This window comes from Pelecanus crispus, chromosome 11 (genome assembly GCF_030463565.1).
Source record: "Pelecanus crispus isolate bPelCri1 chromosome 11, bPelCri1.pri, whole genome shotgun sequence".
In the NCBI taxonomy this organism is placed as follows: domain Eukaryota; kingdom Metazoa; phylum Chordata; class Aves; order Pelecaniformes; family Pelecanidae; genus Pelecanus; species Pelecanus crispus.
The window spans coordinates 36190664-36206009 of NC_134653.1; the positions used below are offsets into that span (position 1 = coordinate 36190664).

The 15346-nt window shown below is 52.2% G+C and overlaps 1 protein-coding gene across 1 annotated transcript in view; it reads left to right on the forward strand.

Annotated features, from left to right (window-relative positions):
• Nucleotides 1-14650, forward strand: part of MMP17 (matrix metallopeptidase 17) — a 74832-nt gene extending 60182 nt beyond the window's left edge. The window contains 6 exon segments of the mRNA XM_075719012.1: nt 2269-2445; nt 2581-2680; nt 6407-6489; nt 10151-10303; nt 12580-12837; nt 14322-14650. Coding sequence (XP_075575127.1) covers nt 2269-2445; nt 2581-2680; nt 6407-6489; nt 10151-10303; nt 12580-12837; nt 14322-14650 — 1100 coding nt within the window.
• Nucleotides 14651-15346: the final 696 nt, after the last annotated feature.

Below are 15346 nucleotides of genomic sequence, written 5' to 3' on the forward strand. Positions count from 1 at the left end.
GTCTTGGAGCTATACGAGCTTCATCTTTTATTTATTTTGTTCTTCCTAGTGATTCAAAAATAACGACTCGGTAGGTGATATAAAAATATCCCCAAGGTTGTCAGTTTGGCATTAAAATGTCAGAAAGCATATGTCTTGTTCTCTCCTAGTGCCGGGGAAGACAGCACAGGTTATAAAAATCCTGGCTGTTTACAGACACTGTAAATAACAGTCATCAAGGAAAAAGCAGAATTCAGCAAAAATTTTTCCCCCCAACACCCCAAGCCAAGCGGGGAGCGCAAAAGGCTGTGCGGGATCAGCCACGGCTGCTTCTGCACGACGTCTCCTTTGGCCCGGAGCGCGGCACAGGGAACGTGGGGCTCCCCCGAGCTCCACGCAGACCTCGCCTTTCCAATCTCACTGCCTTCTTATTACAACGTTTGCGGCCGTGATCTTTGTAAGAGCTGTGTTTAAAATCGTTGCCGCCCTCTGGTATTGCTCTGCGGGGCGTCGCTGTGCAGCGCGGGGCAGCAATTGCACGGGTGCTTCACCCAGCCCGTCTGGAGCTGGGTGGTGGGACTGCGCCGAGCAGGATCAGTCCATATGGCTCTTGAGGGGAGCTCTTTCTGCGCTTTGGCAGCAGCGGTGGAGGTTTGCAAGCAGACATTAACCCCTGTTGAGACACCTGAGCGTCTGAGGCTCTGGAGAGGACCCTTCCTTAGAAGGATGGGTCTGTGTGTGGGTGCTGTGTGAGGGCCTAGGGCTTGGATTGCAAATAAGGCCATTTTGGGAAAGAGACGAGAGCAGAGAGAGCCCAACTGAGGCAAAAACTCACCAGAGGAGGTATCAATGTTCAATAAAGTCTCCCCGATGCCCGGTGTGGTGTGTGAGGATCAAAGTTTCTAACAGAGCGGACCCCAGAGCTGCAGCCCAACCAGCACAAGGTGTGGAAGGGGAAAAGACGGGCAAGTCCTCTGGAAACAAGCTGGATGTGGTCATTTGGAGCACTGGTCTTGTGAGGAGCAGCTGAGGGAGCTGGGGGTGTTCAGCCTGGAGAAGAGGAGGCTGAGGGGAGACCTGATCGCTCTCTACAGCTGTCTGACAGGAGGGGGCAGGGAGGGGGGTGTTGGGCTCTTCTCCCAAGTACTTAGCGATAGGATGAGAGGAAATGGGCTCAAGCTGCACTGGGGAGGTTTAGGTTGGATATTAGGAAAAATTTCTTCACGGAAAGGGTGGTCAAGCATTGGAACAGGCTGCCCAGAGAGGTGGTGGAGTCCCCATCCCTGGAGGGGTTCAAAAAATGGGCAGGCGTGGCACTTTGGGACATGGTTTAGTGGGCATGGGGGTGTTGGGTTGATGGTTGGACTGATGATCTTAGAGGTCCTTTCCAACCTTAATGATTCCTAGTTTTTACTGTCATTAAAAAAAAAAATCCAGCCCCCAAGGCAGGAAACACAAAAGTGCTACTCTCCCCTTGATTGGTTTAGTGGTGGACTTAGTAGTGTAGGTTAATGGTTGGACTGGATGATCTTAAAGGTCTTTTCCAACCTGAACAATTCTATGATTTTCCCCTTCCGCCGTTCCCTGCCAGGGCAGCAGTCAGACGAGCGGGGCTGGTGGCCGATGAGCGGGTGAACAGCTCTGCCTTTCTGTGTGCGCAGGAAGGTGCTGGCGGTGGCCCGGGCAGCAGCATGCGCTGCCAGCGTTGTGCAGGCAGGGAAAACCCGGCCAAGCGGCAGAGCACCGCGGGCAGGCAGGCACTGCCGGGCGCTCACCGGTTCCTTGGCACGTGGCTTTGCTCGTTATCACAGGTGTTGACGAGCTTCTGGCTAGCGGCTGCAGAAATTTGGTATTCTGGGCATCACAAAGATGCCTGCAGACGTGAGATGCAGGAGACGACTGCCCTGGCCCAGCTCCTGCACCGCCATTTAGCGGGGATGATGGATGGTCGTGGCGAGGTCACTGTCTCAGCTGTTTGTCCAGCTCCTTCTCAGGTGCCATCGCTGGTCTGGGAATAAGCGGGACAATCCTCAAGCCTGCGTGGGGCTGAGGACTCACACTGCGGGCTGATGTCTGGCTTGCTTTCTATTTTCATATGATGTACTTCAGTCCCCTTTTTCCAACTGGAGCAAAAATGTGTTTTCAAACTTCACCTATTCCCAAGCTTTTTTTCCCAGTTTCTCCAACATATACCTATACCTTCTCCTACAGCCTTTACAGCCCACCCAAGCCCCCAAAATACAATCAGCATGTAGTGACTTTTTTTTTAAATGTTGTCTTTATTTCCAGACGCTCACGGGATGGACCTATTTGCTGTAGCCATCCATGAGTTTGGCCATGCCATTGGCCTGACCCACATCTCTGCCATAGAGTCTATCATGAGACCCTACTACCAAGGTCCAGTGGGGGATCCTCTGAAGTATGACCTACCTTACGAGGACAAAGTCCGAATCTGGCAACTCTACGGTAAGTTTGTGTCCCTCACCCGGCTACGGCCCATTTCTGCCTTGGCCCCACGCTGGAATAGCTGTTTTCTGGGGTGAGTGGAGCTGGTGGGGAGGATGGTGTACCCCTCTACTGCTTCTTTGTCTTTACACATAGGAGTCAGGGAATCTGTGTCCCCCACAGCCAAACCTGAAGTAAGCAAAACTGATGACCACCCTATCCTGCCAGAGCTGCCAGAGAACCGCTCCACTGTCCCGTAAGTCAAGTTCATTGCTTTTCAGCTGTCGCTGATGTTCCTGCAAAGGACACGTAGTAGTGAAGCTCCACTTAAGCACCAGTATCTTGCCTGCTCGCTCTGGCTTCGGTGTTTCCCTCTGGACATCTTGTCTTCTGGAAAACACAGGCACACACAGGGTTGCCCCTTCTTCCTCACCTCTCCTGATCATCTCCTGCATACGCTGTTGCTTTTTTCAAGCAGTCTGTGTGGACACTGGCCAGCCAGCCGACGACTGAAGTGGTTAAGAGCAGGAACAAGTGATAGTTGCTATCTATCCCTTAGCTAATTTTTATCATTCAAGGCATGTCCAGAAATTCTCTATCATCTTGGAATGCTTTGCATTTCCCTAAGACTCAAGATTTTACTCATGTTAATGGGAATTTGTCCCCATCACCCTTAGGTGAACTCATCCTTGCTGAGATTTTAATCAAACTTCCTCTGCAGTATCCTGAATTGTGCAAGCATAACTTAGCTAAACCTCTCCACGGTGAGCAACTCCCTAATGTACCTGTGGGGGTGAATATTGGAACAAGTGGAGCGATAGCCTGACTCCAACGCAAGTTTGCGTTGGCAAAGGACCGCTTACGCTGAGTGTCATCAGGCAACCAGCGTGCCCTCATTAAGGGAAGTTCTGGATCTAGCTCATTAATAAATGTTGGAGTTACCAAATTGTTTTACTACCAGGGCAGCAGGACAGTTAAGAGGGACACTGAACAAAAAGGCTGGAGTTCATGGTCACGCACATTTTTGCCGGGTACCAGGAGCACCCCAAGTGAGAGCAACAGAGATGGAGCAGGTCCTCTTCACCTCCTGGTCTGTCCCCATCTGGAATGTGACCTTGAGGAGGTCCCTTCATCTGGCTGTGCTTCAATGCCCCATCTGCAAAGAGGGGATAACGGGATTGAAGCATGAACAGTCGGATTATTCCTACAGGAATGGGACTAAGAAAAATCTAATCTTGAAAAAATACCCCTGTGCTGCAGTTACTTTTCCCACCTCAGCACCTTCCTCACCCCACTTTGCCCTGCCTGGTGTGATGCCCACAGCACAGCGGTGCTGGGCACCTGCTCTCGGTGGAGGTGTCCCTGCTGCCAGGGGTTGCAGAAAGGCTGTGAGAGGGTCCTAAGGGACCCTTTTCCTTGAACATGCTGAATGCCATTAGTTATCTTTCTTCCCACGTAGCTTCTAATGGGGTTTGTCCGCAAGGTTCTGTATGGCCGTGTTTTGACCTAGAAACATGAGAGCATTTCTCCATGCTGCTGTAGGAGACCATCGTCTCACACTGGCAGCCGGAGGAGCATAGAATAGAACCATAGAATGCTTTGGGTTGGAAGGGACCTTTAAAGATCATCCAGCCCACCCCCTCTGCAACGAACAGGGACATCATCAACCAGATCAGGTTGGTCAAAGCCCCGTCCAACCTGACCTGGAATGTTACCAGGGATGGGGCATCTCCCACCTCTCTGGGCAACCTATTCCAGTGTCTCACCATCCTCATCATAAAAGCTGTATTCCTTATGTCCAATCTAAATCTACCATCCTTCAGTTTAAAATCGTTGTCCTGTCACTACAGGCCTTGGTAAAGTCTTTCTTATAAGCCCCCTTCATATATGGAAAGGCCACAGTAAGGTCTCCCTGTAGCCACCTCTTTATTCTGGAGCAGGACACTTGTTCGTGCCAACCCCTTCTTCCTGCCCCGTGTGTGACCAGGAGCGTGGATGGGGTTCACATCCACGTCTGTCGTTTTGTGCCCTGTCCTGGTTTCAGCTGGGATAGAGTTAATTTTCTTCCCAGTAGCTGGCGTAATGCTGTGGTTTGGATTTAGCATGAGAAGAATGCTGATAACACGCTGATGGTTTAGTTGTTGCTCAGCAGTGCTTACACCAGCCAAGGACTTTTGAGCTTCTCGTGCCTTACCAGCAAGAAGCTGGGAAGGGGCACAGCCAGAAGAGTTGATCCCAACTGCCCCAAGGGCCATTCCATACCATACGGCGTCATGGGCAGTATAGAAACTGGGGGGGTTGGCCGGGGAGCAGCGATCGCTGCTCGGGGACTGGCTGGGCATCGGTCGGCGGGTGGTGAGCAATTGCATCACTTGTTTTTCCTGGGTTTTGTTCCTCTCTCTTTTTTTTTTTTGTTGTTGTTTTCCTTTTTAGTACCATTTATTATTATTATCATTATCATAATTTTTATTTTATTTTATTTCAATTCTTAAACTCTTCTTATCTCAACCCACAAGTTTTCTCACTTCTACCCTTCCGATTCTCTCCCCCGTCCCACCGGGGGAGAGCAAGCGAGCGGCTGCATGGGGCTTAGTTGCCGGCTGGGGTTAAACCTTGACATGCCATAAGAGGGCTGTGAAGCTGGTGCTGGCAGACCAGCGCACCACTTCTAGCAGCAAATTAGATTTATGCTTCCCTGTCACCCACAGCAGCTTTTCTGTGCGCTTCCCAGCACCCTCTCCTTGTCCTCCATCAATCATCGTTTCTCACACGGGCTTCGTAACGCTTTCGGTCCTTCACACTCTGTGCCTTTCCCACCTACCTTGTTAAAAGCAGCTCAGCATCTCAGCTGCGACTTTCCAGGTGGCTTTCACCACGTAGCCCATGGCGTCGTCTCGCATGGGGCATCGTCGCTCTGTGTTTGGCCTCAGCTGCTTTCCGCTTTGCAGCTCCGTCACCTCGCACTGGCATTCTGGAGCTCAGCCTCGGAGCAGCAACGTCCCGAGCTGCTGGAGCGAGGTGCTGCTTGGCTTTTATCCACCGCGTGTCCCGCTGCCCGGGCGAGCGGGAAGCTGCCTCTGCCCTCGCCTGTTACGCTGGCTGGTAGATGTAGAGCGTGTCCTCGCTCGACCCCCAGCGACGGTCTCCAGCGGCCCAGGGACCACGTCTGCCCCACAGCTGTCTTCAGGCTGAGCTCCTGGGGAGCTCACCTTGGAAATTGTCCTGGTTTCAGCTGGGATAGAGTTAATTTTCTTCCTAGTAGCAGGCACAGTGCTGTGGTTTGGATTTAGCAGCAGAAGAACGTTGATAACACACCGATGGTTTAGTTGTTGCTCAGCACTGCTTGTGCCAGTCAAGGACTTTGCAGCTTCCCATGCTCTGCCAGGGGCACAAGAAGCTGGGAGGGGGCACAGCCAGAAGAGTTGATCCCAACTGCCCCAAGGGCTATTCCATACCATACGGCGTCATGGGCAGTATGGAAACTGGGGGGGTTGGCCGGGGAGCAGCGATCGCTGCTGGGAACTGGCTGGGCATCGGTCGGCGGGTGGTGAGCAATTGCATTGGGCATCACTTGCTTTGGATATTATTATTATTATCATCATTATTATATTGTTATTATTATCATTACTATTTGACTTTATTTCAATTATTAAACTGTTCTTATCCCACCCCAGGAGTGTTTCTCACTCTCACTCCTCCGATTCTCTCCCCCACGCCACCGGGGCAGGGGCAGCGAGCGCTGGCTGCGTGGTGCTGAGCTGGGGCTGGGGCTGAGCCCCAACAGAAATGCAGGCTCGCCTTGGAAATCCCCGTGCACGCGGCTGGGTTTGAGCGTGAGGCACGACAGACGGACGCAGCCTGTGCTCTTCTGCTGGGGGCTCTGGGGACAATGTAGATGTAGTCCATGGGGTGGGGGACACCGGGGAGGGCATGGCCCCCCGCTGCCCACCCGGGCCGTGCTCAGCTGGGCATCTCTCCGCAGGCTCAGGCGGGATGTGCCCAACAGATGCAACACGCACTTCGACGCGGTGGCCCAGATCCGGGGAGAGGCTTTCTTCTTTAAAGGTAAGCGCCCGCGGCCGGCGGCCTTTGCGTGCGTCACCCTGCGGTGACATCGGCGTGGCGGCGCAACGCTGCAGCAGCAGCGTCGGGCAGGCTGGGCAGACCCAGGCAGGCATCATCACACGGAAAGGGTGGTCAAGCATTGGAACAGGCTGCCCAGAGAGGTGGGGGAGTCCCCATCCCTGGAAGTGTTCAAGAAACGGGCAGAGTTGGCACTTCGGGACATGGTTTAGTCTAGTCTACCCTCGACTGGTTTAGTGTGGACTTGGCAGTGTGAGGTTAATGGTTGGACTGGATGATCTTAAAGTCTTTTCCAACCTAAACGATTCTATGACTCTGTAAAATCTGATATTTGCGCTATCAAAGTCAAAACCTGGGTAGAACCAAGGATGAGCAGAGCCACAACAGCTCTCCACTGCTTTTCTTTTTTCCTGGATGCCTCCAACTTTCCTTTCCTCCCACGCTTCACCTTCCCTAATGCCGCTTGCTGTGCATCGCTCAAAGACAACGTGCGCACCGCTGCAGAGCCATCTGGTTCTGTGTCAGCAAACGCTTGCTGGCAGCGTGTCCCCGGGCTGCCTGGCTGTCAACGAGGATCCCACCGGTGCCTTCTCAGCTGTACAGAGCCGCTCTAGGCTGGACTCCATGGTTTCTTTCCCATCTTTCCAAGAAAAATGCCCACTGGGCACTTGTTTCCATGGCCGTTTGGCCAACGCAGAACCCTCCAGCAGGGAAGCAGAAGCATCTCTCCCCAGGGATCATGAGCGGCGTCTGGGCACGTAAAACCCATCTGGCTATCGCAGCGCGGGTCTCGGGTCGCAGGCGAGAATGGCAAAAGGGCTCCAGAGAATTCGATGTTGTCTGTGCCCTCGGGGGAGCACAATACGGAGGCTGTTCCCCTGCGGTGTTTGTTCAGATGCCGGCTCCAAAAAGCCACAGCGAAGAAGGGAAAAGAAGAGAGAAGAACTGGTGTCCAGCATAAATGGCTGTCTGTCTTTCAGAGTGGGGGGAAAAAAAAAAAAGATGAAAACTAAAGAGAAGTCCATCTCGGTGTCTATTTTTGGATATATTCATTGTGGGCCAAAATGCAAATGTAAAGAGCACGGTGTCAGTGGGTGCCAGCTGCACGGCTGCCTCCGGAGCCCGGCACCTCCCTCGGAGCCCCATCGCTGCCACCAAAGCGCCCTGGGCACCAAGGAGCAGGGGCGTCACCTCTCGGGCAGGATTTTAATGACCTCCAGGGATGAGCTCCCTCCAGTGATGGACATTTTGTTCTGGGCTGGTCCCTTAGCCGGAGAGCAGCCTTTCCCACCGTGAAGACGCCAGGATGGAAGCTCCCAGCCTGTATGGAAGGCAACGGTGGGTTCTCCGCACTTTGGAAACGCCGCTCGCTTTGGTTTAGGTGCCTCGCTACAGACTCCTGAAGTTGTTTTAAACCAACTTGGGCCTGTGTGTGCGTGTTTGCACGGTGCGTGCAGCAATCTTGCCAGAGGCAGCCGAAGTACGGAGAGCGCGGTACACAGCTGGGATCAAAATCGCCTGGTATTAAAGGAAGCAATTGCCTCAGCCCATCATCCATATAAAACGAGACATTCGGGACAGCAGGACTTTACACTTGGCTTTCATCCTGCTCAGTTTGCCAGCTCAGAGGGTGGCTTTAAATCAAGCTTTTTAAACAAACACAGGGTTGGGATTTTTTTATTTTATTTTATTATATTTCTGCATGCTAATGGCAGCAATTCCCCCATGGATCTGGCTTTGGCTCATGATCATCCAAGCAACCGCAGCACTTTGGTGAGCACTTCGGCCATGACAAAACATAAGCACGGGCAGACCGGGGCTGTCACGTTAAGAATTCCTTGCTACTTAATTGCTCTACTTTTTTGCTTTTTTCCTGATAGCTTGTCAAAAAACCAACCAAACTAACCAACAGCCCAGGCTACGCCTGACTTTGAGGGTAGATTTAAAGCGTGCTTGCCGCAGTTGCGCACCCGCCGAGCCCATCGCTAGCAAAGGGTTGAAATGTCAAAAGCACTGGGGCTTCTCTCCTTGTCTCAAATGAGCCCAGGGTACTCTGAAGTTCAGCTACTTAGCTGCTAAAGAAGGAATTCTGTCGAGCTGTATTTCTTGTTAGAAAAGTGAAAATCTGGCTTTGCCTAGTGCCTTGCTAATTAGAGATGCAGAGATCATCTTTATTTAATTACATGTTTTTCCATCGATGTACAATGGCCACCCAATTTGAATCCTATTTTTTTCCTAACGTTCTTAAAAAGAATCTGTAATTATGGCAATTCCTACCACATTTGAATGTATTATTCATTTGTGGGTTTCAGTCAGACAGAGCAAATATGCAAACTGGAGCAGAAGAACAAGAATATGATATAAATCCTTATAATTAGAATAAAACCCCCTCTCTGCAGATGTTTAAGTGTTAGAGTTTCACCTCCTGCATTATTAGGCTAAGATCCAATTTCCATAAAATTTTAAAAGACAGTGTCACAATCTGCCAGCTCTGGAGAAAGGGCCGAGTGCCTTGAATACAAATCTGAAGACGCATCTTTGGTTTCTGTTGCTTATCCCCCCTTGGGAATCCATGCAAGAGCAGATGTAAATAACATGCAATAATTTCCAACAGGCAATAACAAATACGAGACAAAGTTGAGAGTTGGCTCTTAGACATCTTGCTCCGGCTCACGAAGCGCGCTGCAAAAACTCAGGCTGAGAATCCCTGAGACAGCGCAGAGAGTCGGGTTTTGAGCTTGCCCCTAAAATCATTAAGGCTCCTCGGGAAATCCCGCGTAAGGCTCCTTCGGCAGGAGAAAGTTTGGCATCCTTCCCACAGAGGACAAACCTGTTTCCTTTTCCGTTACCTGAAGTATTCCAGAAATACCCCAAGCCAAACTCTTTTTTTTTAGCTGGGGCAGTGCTGCTGCAGGTGCTGGAAGCGTGTCTGCGCACGCTTGGCCCCTGGGAGCACCGCAGGACCGAGGTCCCCTGCTTATCCTATGCCTCGAGATGGTGCCGAACTCCTTAATTGTGCCTCCTTCCCCCCCTCCAACCCCTTCCAGTTTTATTAATATAGTTTCCTCCTCCTCTATTTTCCTAGTCCGTTTCTTCATTTAAAAAAAAAAAACCCTCCGATAGCTCCGTGTTTCATCGTAACATCATATGCATTTCTAAATATGAAAGCAGCCGGGCACGCTGCGCGCAGGCTGCTGCGGGTGCTCCGGGAGAGGAGGAACAGGCACGGTTCCTCAGAGGCTCTCGCTAAAGGCTGCTGGTACCTGGTGTGGCTGCAGCTGCCAGCTCCAGGAGGTCCCAGGCAGAGCAGCAAGGGAGGAGATGAAAGGCTCCTCTGCCTGCTCCAGTGCGGCAGAGTATAATATATATATTGAATGAATATATATATTCACACCGCGGCCGGGAGTATAACGATTCCAGTGCAACGCCCGGAGGATTATTTTGATCCCAAAAAGGGGTTTTCTTCTAATGGCTGCCAGGAGTAGAAAGCGCTAGCAGGTGCTGCTGGACAGCAGGACGCCTGTAAGTCATAGCTCCCATCTCACGCGCTTTGCTTTCTGCTGCTGCCGCGCGCCCGGCGCCCGTCTGCCCCGGCGAAGGTGGGTTGCGGCGTGGTTCAGTAATGTCCAGTCTGTCCCTCCAGGCAAGTACTTCTGGAGACTGACTCGCAATAAGCACTTGGTCTCCCTCCAGCCGGCTCAGATCCACCGTTTCTGGCGGGGCTTGCCGCTCAACCTGGACAGCCTGGACGCGGTCTACGAGAGAACCAGCGACCACAAGATCGTCTTCTTCAAAGGTGAGAGCGAGCGCAGTGCCGGGGGCAGCGCCTGTGTCTCCTCGGTATCGATCCCGGCGCCGAGGTGCCTTGGCAGAGTTTTGCCCTCTCCGGCAGGGAGGAGACGGCAGCGTCAGCCGCTGAGCATCTCCAGGGCAGGTCCCAGAGCTGCGGTCCACGAGCGAGGCCGGGAGAAACCAGCTTGTAGGGAGGGCAGGCAAAAAGTAGCAGTCATGTTCCCCAGAAAATGAGGGAGAAGTCATTGAAGAAGAACTTCAGCCAGACCTAACTGAATTCTTTGCTTTTCGAGAAGGAAATAAAAGCAGGAACCACCCACGCGCACACTTTACAGGTTTTGCGTTCCTTCTTCAGCCTTTTCTCTTTTTAGTATTAGTTGCTGAGAAGCAAAGAAGCTGCAGAGGGGACAAAAATGAAAACCTGAAGAGCTTGGTTTTGCTAATTACATTTCTGTTACTGTTGTGGTTTTTTTTTTTTTTTCCTTAAAATAAGTGTTATAATCCTCCCTCTTTTTAAAAACATCTCGCAAGTTTTTCAGAAGAACTGGAGGGAAAGGGATTAGCTCGTGACTCCTACACAAAGATCGAGGTCCCCAGCACATCGTCCGTCCGTGCTGGCTGGACATGACCCGTGTGCTGAATGCCACCCAAGCCCCCAGCAGGCACCAGCTCTTTCTAAAGGTCATGTGCGTGAAGAGCTAAATACATCCCAGCCCGCCGTGCTCCCCGGCTTTTTGTCTCCCGACCCTTCTGCTCCGAGCATGGTGCAATTATCAGTCTCAGAAGCGCTGAACCACGCACTTCTGAGAGCAATAATTTGCTTTCAGTTCCTCCAGCCTCGCTGGAGGAACAGCTGACGTCCCACGCAAGCCTCCGCACTTGCAGAAGCGTTTCCCAAGCGCAGCCAAAGCCCTTCCAGGCACCGCAGAGCCGTGCCGAGCCCTGCGTCTCCCCAAGGAACCACACACAAAAAGCTGCCTCGGGCAGCCCGCCCCGCTCTGCCTTTTTTCCACTAATCCGGGGGGAATGGGACCAGCTGGAGCGCGGCAGCCCTTACGCCTGGCACCAGACCCTCCCGGTCAGGTCTGCGGACCGCAGCGGCATTCGCTCGCTTCCTTCCCTTCTTCCCTTCTCTTCCTGCTGGGGACGGACAGAGCCCCAGCAGCTCAGGTCCGGGAGCTTGTGTTGACTAAATTTGGCTTATAAGGCCAAAATTACAGCTCTGCCACAGCCGGGGTCTTGCCCCTGCAAGGCACAGCACTCCATGGCCACGCGTGATGTGTGTGTTAGTCCTGCCTAGCTCCTAAGATTAAACTCAAGATTTTCTTTCCAGCTGTAAAATACTAGCTCGTTCTCTCCCTCCAGCGCTGTTTCATCGATCGCTGGACAGAAACCAAAGCACACAAATTACCCCGGTCCCTGAGGTCCTGCTGCTGATACATGGGCATGTGTTTAAGTGCCTCTTCAGGTTTTCTAGAAAACCGAGGGAGGAAAAAGCCTGATCTTTAAAATAGGTTGGGTGATGCCCACAAGGACACTGCAGGTTCACGACGAGACGTTGGACAGACAGAAAGACTGCGCAGGTGGTTAGAGCACCACGTAGGAATTGAGAGATCTGGGTGGGTTTTCTTGTTCTGATTCCTCATATGACGGTGGGCCAGTCATGTTGTGCTTTGTTTTTATCTGAAAAAAAACCCATATTGTCATTTCTGTCCTGCCCAGGGTAGGGCCAGAGCAGGGGGGTGGTGGTGCCTATCTCCTTAGGTCCCTTAAAATTCACAGGTCCTTCAGCCCAGTCGGGTCTAAAAAGCGTGGTGATTTCTCTTCCAAAGCAGGACCACGCTTTGGTTCTCTGGGGCCGAATAGCAGGCAGACAAGTGCTCAGTTTGGCCGCAGCAGCTGCGTGTAACTTTCTATTTCTTGCAGCTGGATATCGGGCAGAAATCAAAGGGGCAGAAAACCAAATGCCCCCACCACATACATAAAAGCAACAACCGTACTAACGCTGTCAGCGTGCTCGTGTCCCGGGACCGTCACGCCTGCTGCAGTTCAGGAGGGAAGCAGGGCTACGCTCCATGGAGAGCCTGACACACAAAAAAGCAACAACTCAAAGATCGAGCTTCCCCACCGGGCTGCTGCGTCCCATCCCCATCCTTCAACGCCGAGAGCTCGGTCCTGAGGACTGTCACGGCAGCAGGCAGTGAAACATCAGCTCGTCTGTGGGGCAATACTGGTTTCAGCTGTGAAACGAATGTGATTTTGCTTCTTTCCTTTCCACAGGAGACAGGTACTGGGTCTTCAAAGACAATAACGTGGAGGAAGGATACCCACGGCCGATCTCGGACTTCGGTTTGCCGCCGGGAGGAATCGACGCCGCTTTCTCCTGGGCCCACAATGACAAGACTTATTTCTTTAAGGACAATCTCTACTGGCGCTACGATGACCACGAGCGGAGGATGGATCCCGGCTACCCTTCAGAGACCATCCTGTGGAAGGGAATACCGAGCCCTTTAGATGATGCCATGAGGTGGTCAGACGGTGAGTCCATACACCGGTTCACAAAATGTAAGGGGGAAAAAAAAAAAAAAAAATCAATGCTTCATTTGCACTTGAGCTATAGCCCCTTCTACCGTGCCTGCTGACATAAACTGCTCAGCCCCAGATGGGAAGACGCTTTCTGAAAGCTGAAGAGGGAGGTGGGCTTCCAGCCAGGGCTCCCCGCACCGCACGCTGCCCGCTACAAGACGTTGGCATTTCAAGCAGGCAACAAAAATATCCTGGGGACTTAATAATTCGATTTTATTAAAAGAACACAGTTGATGTTGTTTTGCAGTGCTTTTTATCCTAATACGTGCTGGTTTGCTCTTCACTGAATTTGTTGTCATTGAATTTTTAGCTAGATACATGAGGATGTGACCAGAAAATGTTTTATAAGATGTTTTCCCCAGAGTTACGACTCATTTTCCGAGGATGAGATTTCTCAGTGGTTTCTTCGCCCTGAAAAGACCACAAAATTTTTGTCACCGGGGATGTTTAAAACCAGCCATTCGCTCACAGCAAAGCGGCACTTCCAGGTTTTATTTACCGGTGACCTAACAGTGTGATAGCAACCAATAAACCAGGCAGAGGGGAGGGACATTTCCATAGAATCATCGAATCGTTTAGGTTGGAAAAGACCTTTAAGATCATCCAGTCCAACCATTAACCTACACTGCCAAGTCCACACTAAACCAATCAAGGGTAGACTAGACTAAACCATGTCCCCAAGTGCCACCTCTGCCCGTTTTTTGAACCCCTCCAGGGATGGGGACTCCCCCACCTCTCTGGGCAGCCTGTTCCAATGCTTGACCACCCTTTCCGTAAAGAAATTTTTCCTAATTTCCAGAGACTTTTCAAACTGAATCCCTGAAGCTGTTGACAGCCACCGGCCATCCATGTGGGTAGGAGTCCTCCATGAGCATGGGACATGCTTAGAAAATTCACAGCCTCCCAGTTCAGAGTGGGAAAAAACCCGCACCCGAGAGCAGAAGGTTCCCAGGGCCCTGCCAGGCTGAGGTTATTTATCTGAGCCCAGGGATCGCAGCACGCACCTCAGGTTGTTAGCAGGTGGGTGAGGTCTTCTGCAGCCCTACCATGCCCTGTTCCAAGGCTGTGCGCTGACGGCCACCGAGAGACGTGCATGGTGTCCAGCGGCGCATTTACTGCGGCTTTTACCCTGCACCCTTGGTACCAGGGGGATGCGTCTGCTCTAGGACCCACCATAGGCGAGGCGACATCTCACCACCCGCCGCCCATCTGTCTGGTGGCTCCTGCCTGGTGCGAGAGGTCCCAGCTGGGCATAACATCATAGAATCATGGAATGCTTTGGGTTGGAAGGGACCTTTAGAGCCCACCCAGCCCAACCCCTGCAGTGACAGGGACAGCTTTAACCAGAGCAGGGTGCTCAGAGCCCCATCCAACCTGGCCTGGGATGTTGCGCCCATCACCGCTCATCTTGCCTTTGGCTTTCGGTCTCTTTGCAGGTGCAAGTTACTTCTTCAGGGGCAAGGAGTACTGGAAGGTGCTGGACAGTGACCTGGAGTCCCAGCCCGGTTATCCCCAGTCCATCGCTAGAGACTGGCTGGTGTGCAGCGACATGCAGTCCGACTCCCCGGAAGCAGCCGGGAGCAGCAGGACTGGGGCACGCTCCAAACCGGGGCAGCACGACGAGAGCCGCTCGGAAAACGGCTACGAGGTCTGCTCCTGCACCTCGGCTTCCCCGGCCCTCCGGGCTTGCCCTGTGCTCAGACTGTCGGCCGGCCTCGCGCTGACGAGCGTGTGGACAGCAGCGCTGATGCGTGCGGCTCTATGACGTTGACATCGCATCCCCCAGGCCAGACAACGCCACGGTGCTCCGGGGAGGGGAGGCGGGTACCATCCAGTGATGCTGCTACCTGTTGCGAGCAGAAAAACATTCCTAGGGACATGCCGGTGAAGGGTTTGAATTCTCCATGAGAAATGAACAGTGGATTTTGGGTGGGTTTTTTTCTTTTTCATTTTAGTTTAAAGGCTTAAGAACAGATTTTGAGTTCTGCACCTCCTTATTCCCCCATCCAGTTAAAGGTGAGAGCAGCCTAAAGTTGAATTCAGAAATGTTCCGTAGAGATATATTGCTCTGGGTGTTTAAACACGAAAAGTGAGGGAGAGGAGAGCTCCCGTGGTTGAACGGGAACGGAAGAGATGCTGCTGAGCCAGACGGCACCATCCCGGAGGAAAGGCGGCAAGGCTATAGGCGAGAGGCGGTGGTTATATGCCGACACCATGTACGCATCCTATTGGATGTACGAGGTGGAAAGGAACTTTGACTCCGCTAAGATTAACTGCGAGGTGATCGTTTTACTGTCAAACCTGCTGTGGTCACTGATGTCTCGGTAACCTGTATCAGTTTCTACGGATGAGAAACACCTTTGCCTTTCAGAAGGCGGTGGGGCTTATCTTTGTACCCGAGCCATTTGAATTTAACGATTTCTCTAATAAACCTTGGCTGCCTACGCAGAGATCTCCCGGT